Below are 14,855 nucleotides of genomic sequence, written 5' to 3' on the forward strand. Positions count from 1 at the left end.
TGTCCAGCTGAGAGTTACTACAGGTACCTGGGATTGTGACCCTGCACAGTCAGACACTATCCAATAAATGCTCAAGTGTCAGACTGTACAGGGTATCTCGCCAAATGGTAACCCCCATCTGGATCTTTATTACAGACTGCTGACTATTCATTAACTTCTACCAGGAATAATAGAGGAATGGCATAACAGAATCATATGGGGAATGGGGAATGTAAGTAGTTACTAAAACAGCCATGTCAGAAAAGGCGACAGGTGGTACAACACAGACCTTGGCCGGTCCGTGCTGTGGGTTAACAGCAAAATTTGGTAATACACAGATTCAGAAAAAATATTATATTGCAAAAACTTGCACTCTAACTGTCTTGCTTGTAAAACTGGAGGCACACCTTAACAGAAAAGCACCACTTTCTCTGAGTATCGTGCCACAGAGCGGTACATTATTTGTGTAGCACACCATTGTAGTACTGACAGAGTACCGGGCTTCTGACTATTAATCTGGCATTTGCATCATCTGGATCTGTCTGCAGGGAATAAAAGGAAGAGTCAGACAGAAAAGTTTCTGACTGGTGCTTGTTTAACGCGTATGTTTTTGTAGTATGGCTTTAAATTATATGATATTTTCTATTTTATTTCCTATTTTGATTTCAAAATATGACGATACAGAACAGAATGCTTACCACCACTGAACACACCGGACTCTTGACTTGTTGACCCTAAAAAAGAGTTGATGACCAATATCACAAGTTGTTTTATTACACAAATGCCAACCTTAAAGGGGTTTTTCACCTCTGGTGACTATTTCTCCAGAACCCCCCTGCAGCATAGCCAGACCATCAGTGGTAATCATACTTACTTGATCCCCACCACTGAGTTCTAGCTCAACCTCTTCCATGCCGGCTCTGCAGGCCCCAGGTTTCCCTTCATTAACACTCATTTTGATGCGGGTCAAATGACCGCTGACTACAGCGGACAAGTATCACCCCTGCGTGACACATCACTGGGTCACATGCCCGCTGTGGCCAGTCATTGGCTGCAGCAGTCACATGACCCATGTAAAAACTGATGCTGAGGTAGGGTAGCCCGGGACCTGCAGAGCTGGGGGACCAGGGATGGAGCCGTAACCCAGTGGCAGGAATCTGAAAAGTAGGTTTACCACCGTGGGTCCAGCCTGGGGGCTCTGAAGAACAAAAAGTCACCAGGGGTGAACAACCCCTTTAATTCCTGTAAACTAAAAGTCGTATAAGCTCACCAATCCATGAATTGCAGGTGCTACAGCTGATTTTTAGCAACCAAAGCCAAACTTCTGGCCAGAAGCATACACAGCAAAAAGATACTAAGGAGGATCTGGAGCATCTGATTAAACACGTATTTGTGGACTTTTATTTCTACAGCCGCTATTTCTACACCCATTTATGCATCTTCAGTAAAGTATCGTGAATTATATACACTCCGGATCAAGATTATTTTATTATTTTTTTTTATACTCGCTCCCATCTTAGAAATTTTACCTGCCACATAGATGGGACCAGATGAAATCATCACTGGCTCTGTATCGGAATTAGCCTGTCTCCTTTTTCTGGAGCCTGCGCATGTCTTTAAAAAGAAAGTAAATATACATATTAAGATTAAAAATATATATTTTTTTTAATTTTCCTATTTTGTAAACTTTTGGTTCCTTTGAGCTCTTCTCACCCTAACCTTGCCTTGCCTTTAAAGTCAAAACAGCACTCCCAAGCCTAAGCACCATGATGTACACATCCTGCACTGATGAAAGTTTAGAAGACCAAAACTGTTTGATTAATCGGTATACTATCAGGTTCTATATTACAAGCACCATTTCTAGTTGCATATTTCTTGCTGTTTTGGATATAGGAATGTTTTTTCGTGTGAATACGTGATGGCAAGGAGCATATGACTGCCCTCTGTTTCTGAGTGTACAGTATGCAGTGCCCAAGCCTTGATCCTGGTGAAAACATTCTAATCAGCCTGTCATGGCTGCAGATATCAATGTGTAGTGTACAGAAATGTAGATAACAGACTTTAGTGTTAGCATCCATTTATCAAATAAATTCTAAGTGATGATCACTTACAGGACATTGGTCATAGAGACAGAGGCGGGTCATACAGTGCAGATATATTGACGACGTTTTCTGGCCACTGTGCTGCACAAAGCGGAAAGTCTCAAAACTGAACTTGGCCGTCGTGGCTTTACCATTTAAAATAACAGTTGTTCTATTTTGTACATTGCAGCTGTAACAAAGCATGACAGATATACACACAAGATTAGGTTGGGCCTTTAAGACTGCGTCTAGTTTTCTTACGGAAGCAAAACGGGCATTACATTACCCTGTGAAGAAGGCATAGCTTTCGTTTACTCCATTGGTGACAAGAGGACTGGGTGTGGCAAAGCACTGATCCAGATTAACATTGTAGCTAAAGTGCAAAGAACAAATTACTGGTAATAAAAAATTTATAAATAAAAACATGCAGCGTTGTCATAAATGAAATACGTGATGCATATTACTCTACAATCCCAAAATTTCAGGGTTCGATCAAGGCCGCCATGATTTTGAGAAATGACGGCTACACATTCTCAATCTAGATCAGAGATGATCGGCTCAATCATGTCGGATAAACTGGTAACTAACAACCAAAGTCTTTTCAAAAAGGGTTGTCAGACAATGTATCCTCAGTGACCAGGCTGACACAGATAAATCAGATAGTGTAAGACTGGGATTTCTATTCTTGGGGCCCAACTCCTATAATATCAATAAAATCTAAAAGGTTACCAAAGTAATAAACCCTAGTTGCAAGTGACTGGCTCCAAAGGCAGCTCCAAATGTCTTATTTTTTCTCATGGACATTCAGGGCCCACTATTGCAACAGAGCCTGGGCTTACCAGAAGATCCTCTGGTACTTGGTTGGGCCAGTCCGACCCTGAGCTCAGAGCTCAGAAACAGGTAAACGCACTTATTTAAAAGCAGACACAGGAAAAGGCAGCCTTGTAGGACATAAACTACACCTTGTATTGGGACATATCCTCTTCAAAGGGAATCTGTCCCCAGCAATCTACCTATCTACAGTAATTGTTAGCATAGACACATATCTGTGGTTCACCTGATTGAAACGCTGTTTTCCCTTTGTTGAGCTGAGGTTCTGTTCCAGAGTTTTGATCATTTTTCTTAATATGCAAATTATGAATGAGAGCAATAAGGGTGTCACCATTGCTCTTGTTGCTCCCAAGCTCCACTTCTTTCTGTGGCCAGCCTCTCCTGGCCACTGGCTATATTAAGAAAAAGTATCATATCTCTGGGGCAGAGCCTCAGATCAACAAACAAAAAAGACTGTTTTAATCATGTGAACCACAATCGCTGGGGACAGACTCCCTTTAAGTATTCTTTTCAGTGTTTACTCTGCTCTCCCTAAACAAGAAATAACTAAGAAATGACTGTATCATATATGAACTCATACTGTACCTCATTGCCGAGTTATTACTGCTTACTTGCACGTATATTTTTTTCTTTAGATCATATACGGTGCCATTTGTAGTTGATTCCGTGGTGAAATCAGCGTCCTTTAATTCAAAATGTACACTGTAGTTAAGGACAGTGATAATGCTAGAACCGTCACGTTACCTACAGCTCTTGGTTTTGCCAATAAAGATAAACCATTAATCAAACACGGTCATAAAATCAAAGAATCGGTATAGAAAGCACCAAAATTACATCCAAAGACTTCTGCTCACACGTACCATGAAAACCCTCATCCGCAGAGTGCTGATGAAGCTGCCATTGTTGTTATTGATAGCCACTGCTCCAAAGGACCTATGGAAAATCAGCAGATAGTAGTAAAGAGTTAGTACATACAACAAAAAGGCATGTTTGAGAGATCTGAACAGATTTTAAAATTCAGTGGTATTTTCCTTCGACACACTAGTTACATAGGTTGAAAAAAGACATAGGACCAGCAAATTCCCTGTTAAACCAGGCACAATGCCTTGTAGGACGAGCTCAGCTGAAAGTAATAATACCTGTCACTTAGTGATCCGTTGCTTCATTCTGGAGAATTTTTTTTTATTGTTTCTCCAGAATACACTGAGGGCAGGCCCGAAACCCTCTGTGCACCCTTGCTCCTCCTCATTCCCTCCCTCTCTTTCTTGATTGACAGGACTAGGCAAGATGACTAGGCAATAAGCAGGCCCTGTCAATCAAGAAGGAGAGGAAGGGGCTGGCAGAGGAGGGTGCACAGAGCGGCTGCGACCCACCCTCTGGGCACTTAAATGATCATCTGCAAATGGTTGAAAAGTATTTCTTCTCCAGTAAGAAGCAGCTAATCGCTAAATGAAAGGTATCATTACATTTAGCTGAGCTAGCACTACAGGGCATTGTGCTTGGTTTAACTGATATTTTTCCCTTAAAAGAAGCTGTTTTTTAAATACTGATATAGTATTTATTATTACTACCTCTTGGCTTGGACACTTCATTCTGACTTCTCTAACTGTAGAGAACCCTTTCCCATACTTATGTCTAAATTGCCTTACCTCTGCATATAATGGCTGGCCTTTGAAAAGTTCTTGGAGATAATAAATCATGGGGCATTTCTTTGTATTGGCCACACATACATTTACACATGTAAATAAGATCAACACTAATATGGATTTTTTTCATGCTAAGCTCAATTTTTTTAAGCCTTTCATTATATGAAAGACCTCACATCCCATTTATTAATCTAGTTACCCATTTTTGCGACCTCTCCAGACCTCCAACAATTTTTTTTTTTTTTTTTACAATGTGGAGCCCAAAACTGAATCCCACTGGTTTTAGCTCTCTTTTTATACAGCCTAAGATCTTATTTATGGCCAACAACTGCTTCAGTTGCACATCATTTCAACAGACTTTATTGAAATGGACATGAAAATGTTTTATGGATCTGCGATCTCATCAAGGGTTAAAACAAAGGTATGAGTAAAACATAGTATGTTGTCCCCCACATGGTTTCCGAAAAATATTGATTTAGGCCTCATGCACACGACAGTATTTTTTTGCGGTCCACAAAAAGGGGTTGCGTTGTTCCGTGATCCGTGTCCGTTTTCGTTTCCGTGTGTCCTCCTTTATTTTTGGAGGATCACCAGACATAAAGTAAAGTAAAAAAAAAATCTAAGTCAAGTTTGCCATGCAAATGATAGGAAAAAAACGCGGATGACAATCTTGTGTGTCTCCGTGTTTTTTCACGGACCCATTGACTTGAATGGCTCCACGAACCGTTGTCCGTGAAAAAAATAGGACAGGTCATATTTTTTTCACGAACGCGGATGACAAACGGTGCATTAGCCGAGTTTTCCACGGACCCGTTGAAAGTCAATGGGTCCGCAGAAAATCACAGAAAACGGAACAATGGACACGGGACACAACAACGGTCGTGTGCATGAGGCCTAACTCAGAAATATCTATTTATAAGGTCATATACTTTCCAAATAATAATGCCCTATAGTACTCAGATAACACTGCTACACTGTCCAGTTGTGGCCTCAACTACAGGGAGATGTTGCTTTGTGATGCAAAACGAAAAGGGGGGCAGTAACTTAATAAAACTTAACTTTTAATGGTATTAGTTAATAAAACATAAAAAAATGGCGGACCCAGAGATCTACTGGTCGTTGGTAGAGAACCGTTAGGAGCACTGGGTATATCCGTCAAGTGGCGGGATGAGTGCCGAATATGATTACTTAACACAAGAAAACAAAAATAATTGTCTCACTGTAGAGAGTATGTTTCCTCAAATGGTGTAGAGCAGGGATCAGCAACCTCCGGCACTCCAGCTGTTGTCAAACTACGACTCCCAGCATGCTCCATTCACTTCTCTGGGAGTCCTGAGAACAGCCAAGGAGCTGTGCATGCTGGGAGTTGTAGTTTCACCACAGCTGGAGTGCCGAAGGTTGCTGATCCCTGGTGTAGAGCAAAGTGTCACGGATGGTACCCTACACGGACTAGCCGGTGACTAGTGAGAATGAGACCTAAATGAGGAAAGCTAACCCTACCACACCCTACTTGGCCTAGTCCACCCTATAATATCCTCGGTACAGGGTCCAAAAAACCCTGCAAGGGGTGGCCCCGGCTGGAACATGGTCCTGTTATAGAGACCCTACAGAAGCCCTATCCAGAGTGGGAAAGGTAGCTGGAATGGTACCAAATGCGGGGCTAAAAAACTTGAAAAAGTGTATATACAAAAAGTACTACAATACTGGTGTCCCGACGCGTTTCATCTATATGAGCCCCTTGAATCTTCAGGGGACACGGGGCAAACATGATCAACAGGTTAATACCACAAGGCGGCATACGGTGAATAGTCGGCTGGACTATTCACCTAGAGGGGACACCACTACCTTGGTGATCCCCACTCCCTGGTATACAGCCATACGCTGACCACAGCCATTCAAAGTTACACTTCAGTGCTGTGCCGTACGCCGCCTTGTCGGGACACCAGTATTGTATTACTTTTTGTATATACACTTTTCCAGTTTTTCAGCCCCGCATTTGGTACCATTCCAGCTACCTTTCCCACTCTGGATAGGGCTTTTGTAGGATCTCTATAACAGGACTAGGTTTCAGCCGGGGCCACCCCTTGCAGGGTTTTTTGGACCCGGTACCGAGGATATTATAGGGTGGACTAGGCCAAGTAGGGTGTGGTAGGGTTAGCTTTCCTCCCTTAGGTTTCATTCTCACTAGTCACCCGCTAGTCCGTGTAGGGTGCCATCCGTGACACTTTGCTCTACACAATTTGAGGAAACATACTTTCTACAATGGTGAGACAATTATTTTAGTTTTCTTGTGTTAAGTAGTCATATTCAGCATTCATCCAGCCACTTGACAGATATACCCAGTGCTCCTGACGGTTCTCTACCAGCGACCAGTAGAGCTCTGGGCCCGCCATTTTTTTAATGTTTTTTGTCAAATAGGGGCCTATATTTTATTTACTAATACAATAAAAAGTTAAGTTTTATTAAGTTACTGCCCCCCTTTTCGTTTTGCATTCCTTAGTTTTGGAGCAGTAGTCAGGGTTGGGAATACTTCTACCCCTCTTCCCTGATTGACCTATTCACCCGCTTAGATGTTGCTTTGTGACCTACGGTCTTAACAATGCAATGATGGTGTTCTGGAGTGGAAACCCAAGATGGCTAAAGCAACATTTGGGGCTTGGTGAGGTAATGAAGCTGAGATGACATGCATATAGTAACTAAGGCACAAAGATAGTTGTTTACATGAAGAAACGTGAGAAGTGGAAAAAAAGAGGAGCTGACTGTTCCTCAAAGTCATGAAGGACCTAGGACAAGAGGCAGCACTGACCTTTGAACAGTTCATGAAGCCCTTTAAATGTTTAAAGGCTATGTACACCTTCAAAGGCAATTTTTGTTTATGATTGTATTTCACTTTTTTTGGCTAAAAATCATATTTTTAATTGGCTTTTATTAAAAATATTGAGCCGTTCTGTCACAAATGGTTAACTGTTTTTCTAACTGTGTGACTGGTACATTCACTTTGTGACGGTCATCTAATAAACCTTATCTCTAAACTACTGAATGGTCATAAACACTTATTTAAGCCACATACTTATCAGCAAGAAAACAACAGTGCTATGATGAGTAATTATAATGTCAGAGAGCAGAGATAAGGAACCCGTCAGCTCCCCAACTGACAGAAAAGAGAGAAAATACAAAGGCTGATTCTAGACCATCTAAGCTCTGTACAGAAAAAGGGCTCTTATTTTTAATTAATACCAATAGAAAAAAAAATGCTCAAAATGAATACAATGCAATAATAAAAAAATTGCCCCCAAAGGTGTACACAGCCTTTAAGGCTCCAAAACATAAACAGTGCTGCCACAGTCAGGTTTTTTTATCCAGTTTTTGAAGCCAAAATCAGGAGTAAATCAGGAGAGAAAGTATTAAGGACTCCACTCCTTGTCTTGGCTTACAAAACCTGAATGTGTGGCAACACCATTTATGTTTAGAAGCCTTAAACATTTAGAAGGCTTCATGAACTGTATAATCAGTACCATCTCCTGTGCTCAGTCCTTTATAATTGAGGATTTGTCGGCTCCCCCTGTCTGTGTGTGTATAGATATAAATCTAAAACTTATAGGGGCACATTTATTAAGACTGGCCTTTTAGATGCTGGTCTTAACCCGTATACCTGGCGGTGGCCTCTACATAACTTTGGTATATCCAGCGCCAGTCTTAATAGAAGACAGCTTCCTTGCTGTCTTACATTTAGACCATTTTCTACGCCTAAAACAGGTGTAGAAAATGGTAAATGAGACGGGCCTACTGGCCCGTCCCCTTAACACCCATACCGCTCCTGCTTTTTTAGACCTAGCGTTAGTGGGTAGAAGAATTTAGCCGTATTTCTGTTTGATAAATGACCATCATAGAGCTTAACCACCATTTTATGTTTGAACCCCCACTATTCACTACTTACAGTACACAATCCAGTTTTGGGTCTAAGAGTCTATGGTCTATGCTCTTAAATAAAACCAGCAAACCTTTTTCGTATACTTACACAAACAACTCTGTGTTCTTCAAAATGTACTGCAGTGGGTAATGGCAAGAAAAGTTATAGAATAGGTTTGTGCTGTAAGACACAAGTCCCATTTCTGCCAGTGGCAAAGAATCCACAAATCCAGAGATGCTGACTGCTTGGACATTGGAATACTGACTAAAATCACCTGTGCCGACTTCATTTACAATCTAGAAAGAAGAGGTTATATTGTTATTTCCTGCACAGAGATGCAGCAGACGCCTGTGGGGCTTTATTGTTTGTATCATATAACTTAAGGTAATGGAATACGTTTACCTGCAATGCTAAGAAGCACACGCATACGCCATACATTGTATCGCAACTTAGCCCCATTCACTTGAATGGGACGGAGATGCGCCTAGGACATGTGATTGATGAACATAAAGTCACTCGTAGTGTTGAGCAAATCAAAGTCCACAAATTGGACAAGCTGAATTTCAGGATTAAATTTGATTCGCTGTGAACCCAAATTTCCTCGTGCTTCGTGGTAGCAAATCAATTTAACCTGAAATAGTGTAAAAAAATAAAATAAATCATACTTACCTCCTCAATTTGCTCACCGCGGGCCAGCCACCGCCATCTTGCTTGAAGATCTCGCAAGCTGGCGGCGGCTGGCCCGTCGCAAACAAAAGGATCAGGTAATTAGGATTTTTTTGGTTTTTCTTTAAATTTTACACAGTGTTATGTATATCAGGTGCCGTGATTATGTATGAACGCGGCATCTGAGGGATTCAGTGACGGGGAGTGGCACAATTGTGGCTCCCTATTATTGCACCCCCTACTTAAAAAGAAATGCATTTTGTGACGAAGTAGACGAAGCCTAGCTCCTTGGTGCACCTCAGCTTTCCTGTCCCCCCCCTAGTGCACTGAAACCCTAATTTGCATAAAGAATAAGTGTCTTTTTTTCTTGGGAGCACCACAATAGTTAAACAGTTTTATACTCACTTCAATGAAATTTCCACAACTATTATTAATTGTCTCATCAAGCTGTAGGGTGAATTTCAAGCCTGGGGGATCTGTTGAGTTATCCACGAGACCCCTGCACTCCGTGTTGTTGTATTTTCCATTCAGAGTAAGCTCGTTGGGAAGAAAATTGGCAAAATAAATCGGGCAGATGTTTATAGACAGCTTTATATCTGTTGCTCCGCACACCACCGTTATATCACTGTTATCTACACAGAAAGAAGATAAGCAACGGTTAAATAGCATCCAGGTCACATTAGTGGCTGACACATGGGGTTCACCTTACCTGGGAGTCGATTATACGCTGGGGAGCAGGATTGGCAAATACAGGGCTGCAAGCAGGTGAATATCAGGAGGATGATGCCGAGGTTCATCTTCAAATTCTATAAGCATTTATTGTTACAGTCTCAATAACCCATCAGCCTAAGGGCTCATGCACACAAATGTATTTTCTTTCAATGTCCGGTTTGTTTTTGTTTTTTTGCAGACCATATGCAGAACCATTCATTTCAATGGGTCTGAAAAAAAACGAACTTACTCCGTGTGCATTCCGTTTTTGTATGTCCGTTCTGCAAAAGAATAGACCATGTCCTATTATTGTCCGCATTACGGACACGGATAGGACTGTTCTATTAGGGGCCAGCTGTTCCATTCCTTAAAATATGGAATACACACGGCACCTCTTGCACTACAACACCCAGCATGTTTCATTCACTTCTGTTGAAGTTCCATGAATAGCCAAGCAAGTGTCCATGCTGGGAGTCATAGTTTCAACATGTGGAGTGACCCTCGCGTTAGACACTATTCTGAATGGCGTACTTCACAACAATTGTTGTGAACTAATGTGGCACCTTTTACTACTCCTCTTAAGCTGCCGTTTTTCTGGACACTCGCCTTGCACCACATTTACAATGTGATTTTGACACTCTTATGTGCTTAACAAGACAGGAGGAGTGACGTACATAGAGGTAAAGGGGACGTTTAGGTGGAAAGGAACATTGTGACGCAGAGTAAGATGACCAGTAGGTGGTGTGAAAAGTTAGACAAGAGTATCTATCAAAGTCTAGCAAGATGCAACAAATTAATCATACAGCGTGAGCCACTGTAATATATTTGGCTAAGCACGAAAGAGAAAGATCCTCAGCAATAATCCAATCAATAAAATCCATGATTCTTCATTTCATACCTTTAAAATGTACTGCAGAACAGTAGCAAAACTCCAATGCATTTTGTATGAAACAGATCACCATTTGTCATGGCATGTTATGCATACCAAAAAACATCAGTTAAAATAGCATTTCATCCGAAATGCGTTAACATTTTAATACTGTTCCACTGTAAATTTTCAAGAAATAAAATAAATTAACATGAATTTTATTGCTTGGATGCCGAGGATCTTTTTATTTCTTGTTTGGAGCCGACACAGCTTTCCTTTTGCAACATCTTACAGGAGTCCTATCGGGCACGTAGAAGGGACGAATACTTTCTCCTGGAGCCTCCCTCTAATGTGGGGTACAGCATCAATTTGCTTTTATACATTTGGACTGCCTGGTTCAATTTTACGGTGTCTAAATATTAGACAGGACTAATAAACCCTGGCGCACACCATGTGCTCCACCACTGTGACCCAATTTGGCAATTTTTTCTCAAAGAATATTTAAAAGCTATAAACACAATTGGGCAATTTTTAAGATGGCATTTTACTTATTGTGGGATAAAAATAAACTGATAAGAATATGGTTTAAATGAGTGTTTATGAGCTGTCAGGAGTTCAGAGATAAAGGCTATGGACTGAAGATGAAGGCTATTAGATGTAATACTGAGAGCAAGATACTGAAACTCATTTAGCTATATTCTAATCAGTGTGATACATAGATATCTATAATGACTGGTTATGAGCTGTCAGGAATGTAGAGATAAGGGCTATACATAGCTGTCAGAACAATAACATGGCAGGTCAGTATGAAACAAAGATACTCTGCAGCTAGGCTAAAATTTAACTCAATAGCACAAAATTGATGAAAGTTTTTTTTTTTTATAAAGACCAATTGAAAAAAATATTAAAAAAGTAAAAATGAAAAAAATAACAGGCTGAGTAAACATAATAACGGTAACAGTATACTCAAAAACATCAAAATGAGCCCAAATTGTAATGTACAATACAGAGCCCTAACAATAGGAATAAATTCTATGAATGAAATTGAAAAAAAATATCAAAATAAATAATTCAGTTTACGGTTACAATTTTTTTTTATTGAGAACATATATAATTGGATTTCAAGGTGAGAGAACAATGCAATAACAAATACATTAATAATGACTTACCAGGACAGATAATGAGTGTTAACCCTCTGCGTTGACTTCAGTTAGAATCCATAGGTTTAGTGCTCACAATATTTATAAGACACATTAGAAGGATGGAAAGTGAAATTTTGCACAAATATGTAACAGCAGACAGGTATCGGCGGTAACTTCATCTTATCTTTGTGTATTTTTTCCCCCCAGGACAAAAGACACCTAATGAGAAGGAGTCTTATTTCTACAAGGAAAATTCCTCCTTACAAATATCAGCTAGAAGTGTAAAATGACTGCACGCCAATCAGCCATAACATTAAATCTTGTGACTAATGGCGTCTATCAAGTGGTGAGATATTTTAGGGCCCTTGTACACTGCCCGATGATTGACCAGGATGAGTGCCAATCAACAAATATGTCAGCACTCAATCACACCAGCCTATTACACTGGTTAAAGCAAAATATATGAGGGAGGAGCGATTGCCAATGCCATTATTGCCATCAACGCCATCGCTGATTACATAGGGGATGTGCTGCCGACAACTGGGCTTCTGATGAAATATGCAATTCAGCTAACAAATGAGAGTTTGCTCGTTTATCAGTGACACAATTCTCCAGGCCAATTCTCAGGAACAAGTGGTCCCATGAATGTTTTTTCCCCAATAATTCACCCAAAAATTCCTTGGTGGTGTAAAAGGACCTTTAAGCGTCAGGTAAACAGTCAATTTCTTTAGTTGATGTGTTCAAAGTAGACAAAATAGGCAAGAGTAAGGATCTGAGGGACATTGACAAGGGACAATTTGTGATGGCTGGACAAATGAGACAGAACATCTCCAAAACAGCAGGTCTTGTGAATGTTCCTAGTGTACAATGGTTAGTATCTACCAAAAATGGTCCAAGAAGAACAACTGGTGAACTATTGACAGGATCATGGGTGATCAATGCTCAATGATGCTCTATACCCATTGTAGACCACTCATTCTTGTTATTCTTTGATAAGTGTAGAGTACTACCAGAATAATCTCAGGATGTGTGTGAAGGCCTTGTATTGAAAGTTTCCCTACTTTCCCATGACAGGATCAGATTTAAGGCTCATGCACACAAACGTGTTTTCTTTCCGTGTCCGTTTGGGTTTTTTGGCGGACCGCATGCAGAACCATTAATTTCAATGGGTCCTCAAAAAAAAGAAAGTTACTCTGTGTGCATTCCGTTTCCGTATGTCCGTTCCGCAAAGAAATAGAACATGTCCTATTATTGTCCGCATTACGGACAAGGATAGGACTGTTCTATTAGGGGCCAGGTGTTCCGCTCTGCAAAATACGGAATGCACACGGAAGTCATGCGCATTTTTTGCAGATCCGTTTTTGGGGACCGCAAAATACATAGGTTCGTGTGCATGAGCCCTTAGTTTTTAGGATCAAATTATAGTTATTACACAAAGCTGGAATACGGTACTTGAACAAGGCCTGAGGCTACATTCACAGAGGGTGGAGTTTTTGAAGATGTTGGGCCAAACATACACAAAGTACAATATATGTGAATTGTCTTTTCAAAAACCTCATTCACATGTAGCAGATTTTCCACAGTGGATTGTCAAAGCTGTCGCATGCCCAGTGTGTTGCAGAGTTGCCAGTAAATGCACAATTTAAGAGACACAGCAGATTTTGTTCTACCACTTTTGAACGTGCCCAATGCTGAAGGAGCCGATATATAGCTAAGTAACTAGAGAAATTACAGTAACTACTAAGGAGTCTAGATTTCAAGAAGAAACCAGACAACTCACAAGATTGACCTGTGATTAACAGATTACTTACCTGACAGATCCTACAACATTGCTCCAGTTCTCCCAGCACTAGCGGTTACATCACCACAACAGGTGACTGCTGCAGCCAATCACTGGCCTCTTTGGTGCACTGCTGAGGCCAGTTATTGGCTGCAACGATCACACATTTTGATGTGATGTCACAGCTGAAAAGGGGAGCGATAACATGGGATCTGTCAGATAAGTAATCTTTTCTTTATTACAGATCAATCCCCTGAGTTCTTTGGTTTTCTCGAGACTATACAAGAATTGTTAGGGATCCATGCTTATTAGATCTCAATGAATTTCAAAACAAGATCTAGTGTTTTTCACACTGGATTCCCTGCTTGGGACCTATCAGGGAATTTCAGAGGTATGGGCTGACCTCATTCATCCAAACCAAACTCACCACCACCAGCTACCAACAACTGCATGGTTTTACCACAAAATTGTGCAACCATTGGTTTAACATGGGTGCAACTTGGCCACATGCAGGTAGCTAAAACCTAAGGACCCTTTCATGCGGGTGGGTATTCCATGCGGGTGCAATGCGTGAGGTGAACGCATTGCACCCGCACTGAATCCTGACCTATACATTTCAATGGGGCTATGTACATGAGCGATGTTTTTCACGCATCACTTGCATGAAAATCGCAGCAGGTTCTATATTCTGCGTTTTTCACGCATGGAATGCTGGGGAGGCTCGTCCCCGCCTGCCATTGGCTGCTCCCCTCCGACACCGGATGTTTTCATCCGTGTGCAGAGAGAAGCAGCAGCTGCGGTGCGGGGACCAGGAGCGGCGCCGGGAGTGGGGTAAGTATATTACCGGTGAGGGGCCTGGCACATGAGGGGGGGTTTTGAGAAATTGGATAACCCCTTTAAGATTCCTTCACTGGTCACAAATCCTCCTTACTAAAAGTTCTCAGGTTAGATTTAACACGGTGTTTTCTCTTTGCAGAAAATAAACCCTCAGTGGCAACTTAATCACTAGAGCTAATGGCCATTGTTCCTACCTTTTGAACAGTGACCCATTGTTTGGTATGGTCACAATAGAGGTGTGTGCCGTGTGAAGTGATACTTAGGTGGCCATGAACACAACTTGAGACGGTATCATGTGTCTGTAGACATGTGCTTTTTGTATCAGTCGTGTTAGTGTAACATGCCAGGGATATTAGGTATAAGCTCTTTATTAATATGAGCTGTATAGCCAACAGCTAGATAGT

The 14,855-nt window shown here is 41.1% G+C and overlaps 1 protein-coding gene across 1 annotated transcript; it reads right to left on the bottom strand.

Moving 5' to 3' along the window:
* Nucleotides 1-507: 507 nt before the first annotated feature.
* LOC122926291 (zona pellucida-like domain-containing protein 1) lies at nucleotides 508-9,910 on the bottom strand. Its single transcript, XM_044277664.1, has 9 exons — nucleotides 9,823-9,910; nucleotides 9,519-9,745; nucleotides 8,556-8,743; nucleotides 3,752-3,824; nucleotides 3,477-3,574; nucleotides 2,347-2,433; nucleotides 2,091-2,250; nucleotides 1,509-1,593; nucleotides 508-521 (listed from the first exon to the last, which is right to left on the bottom strand). The coding sequence occupies exons 1-9, from the start codon at nucleotides 9,908-9,910 to the stop codon at nucleotides 508-510; spliced, it is 1,020 nt and encodes a 339-aa protein (XP_044133599.1).
* Between the last annotated feature and the right edge of the window lie 4,945 nt (nucleotides 9,911-14,855).

The sequence above is a fragment of the Bufo gargarizans genome, chromosome 2 (assembly GCF_014858855.1).
Source record: "Bufo gargarizans isolate SCDJY-AF-19 chromosome 2, ASM1485885v1, whole genome shotgun sequence".
NCBI classification, from domain to species: Eukaryota; Metazoa; Chordata; class Amphibia; order Anura; family Bufonidae; genus Bufo; species Bufo gargarizans.

Bases quoted from the DNA above. Each gene is read 5' to 3' on its own strand.
- LOC122926291 (XM_044277664.1), bottom strand. From the start codon at position 9,910: ATGAACCTCGGCATCATCCTCCTGATATTCACCTGCTTGCAGCCCTGT. The intron at 8,744-9,518 runs GTGAGTATAAAA...TCTTCTTTCTAG, and splicing joins GTTGTGGAAATTTCATTGAA to ATTGTAAATGAAGTCGGCAC. The intron at 1,594-2,090 runs GTAAGTGATCAT...TTCTTTTTAAAG, and splicing joins GTCTCTATGACCAATGTCCT to ACATGCGCAGGCTCCAGAAA.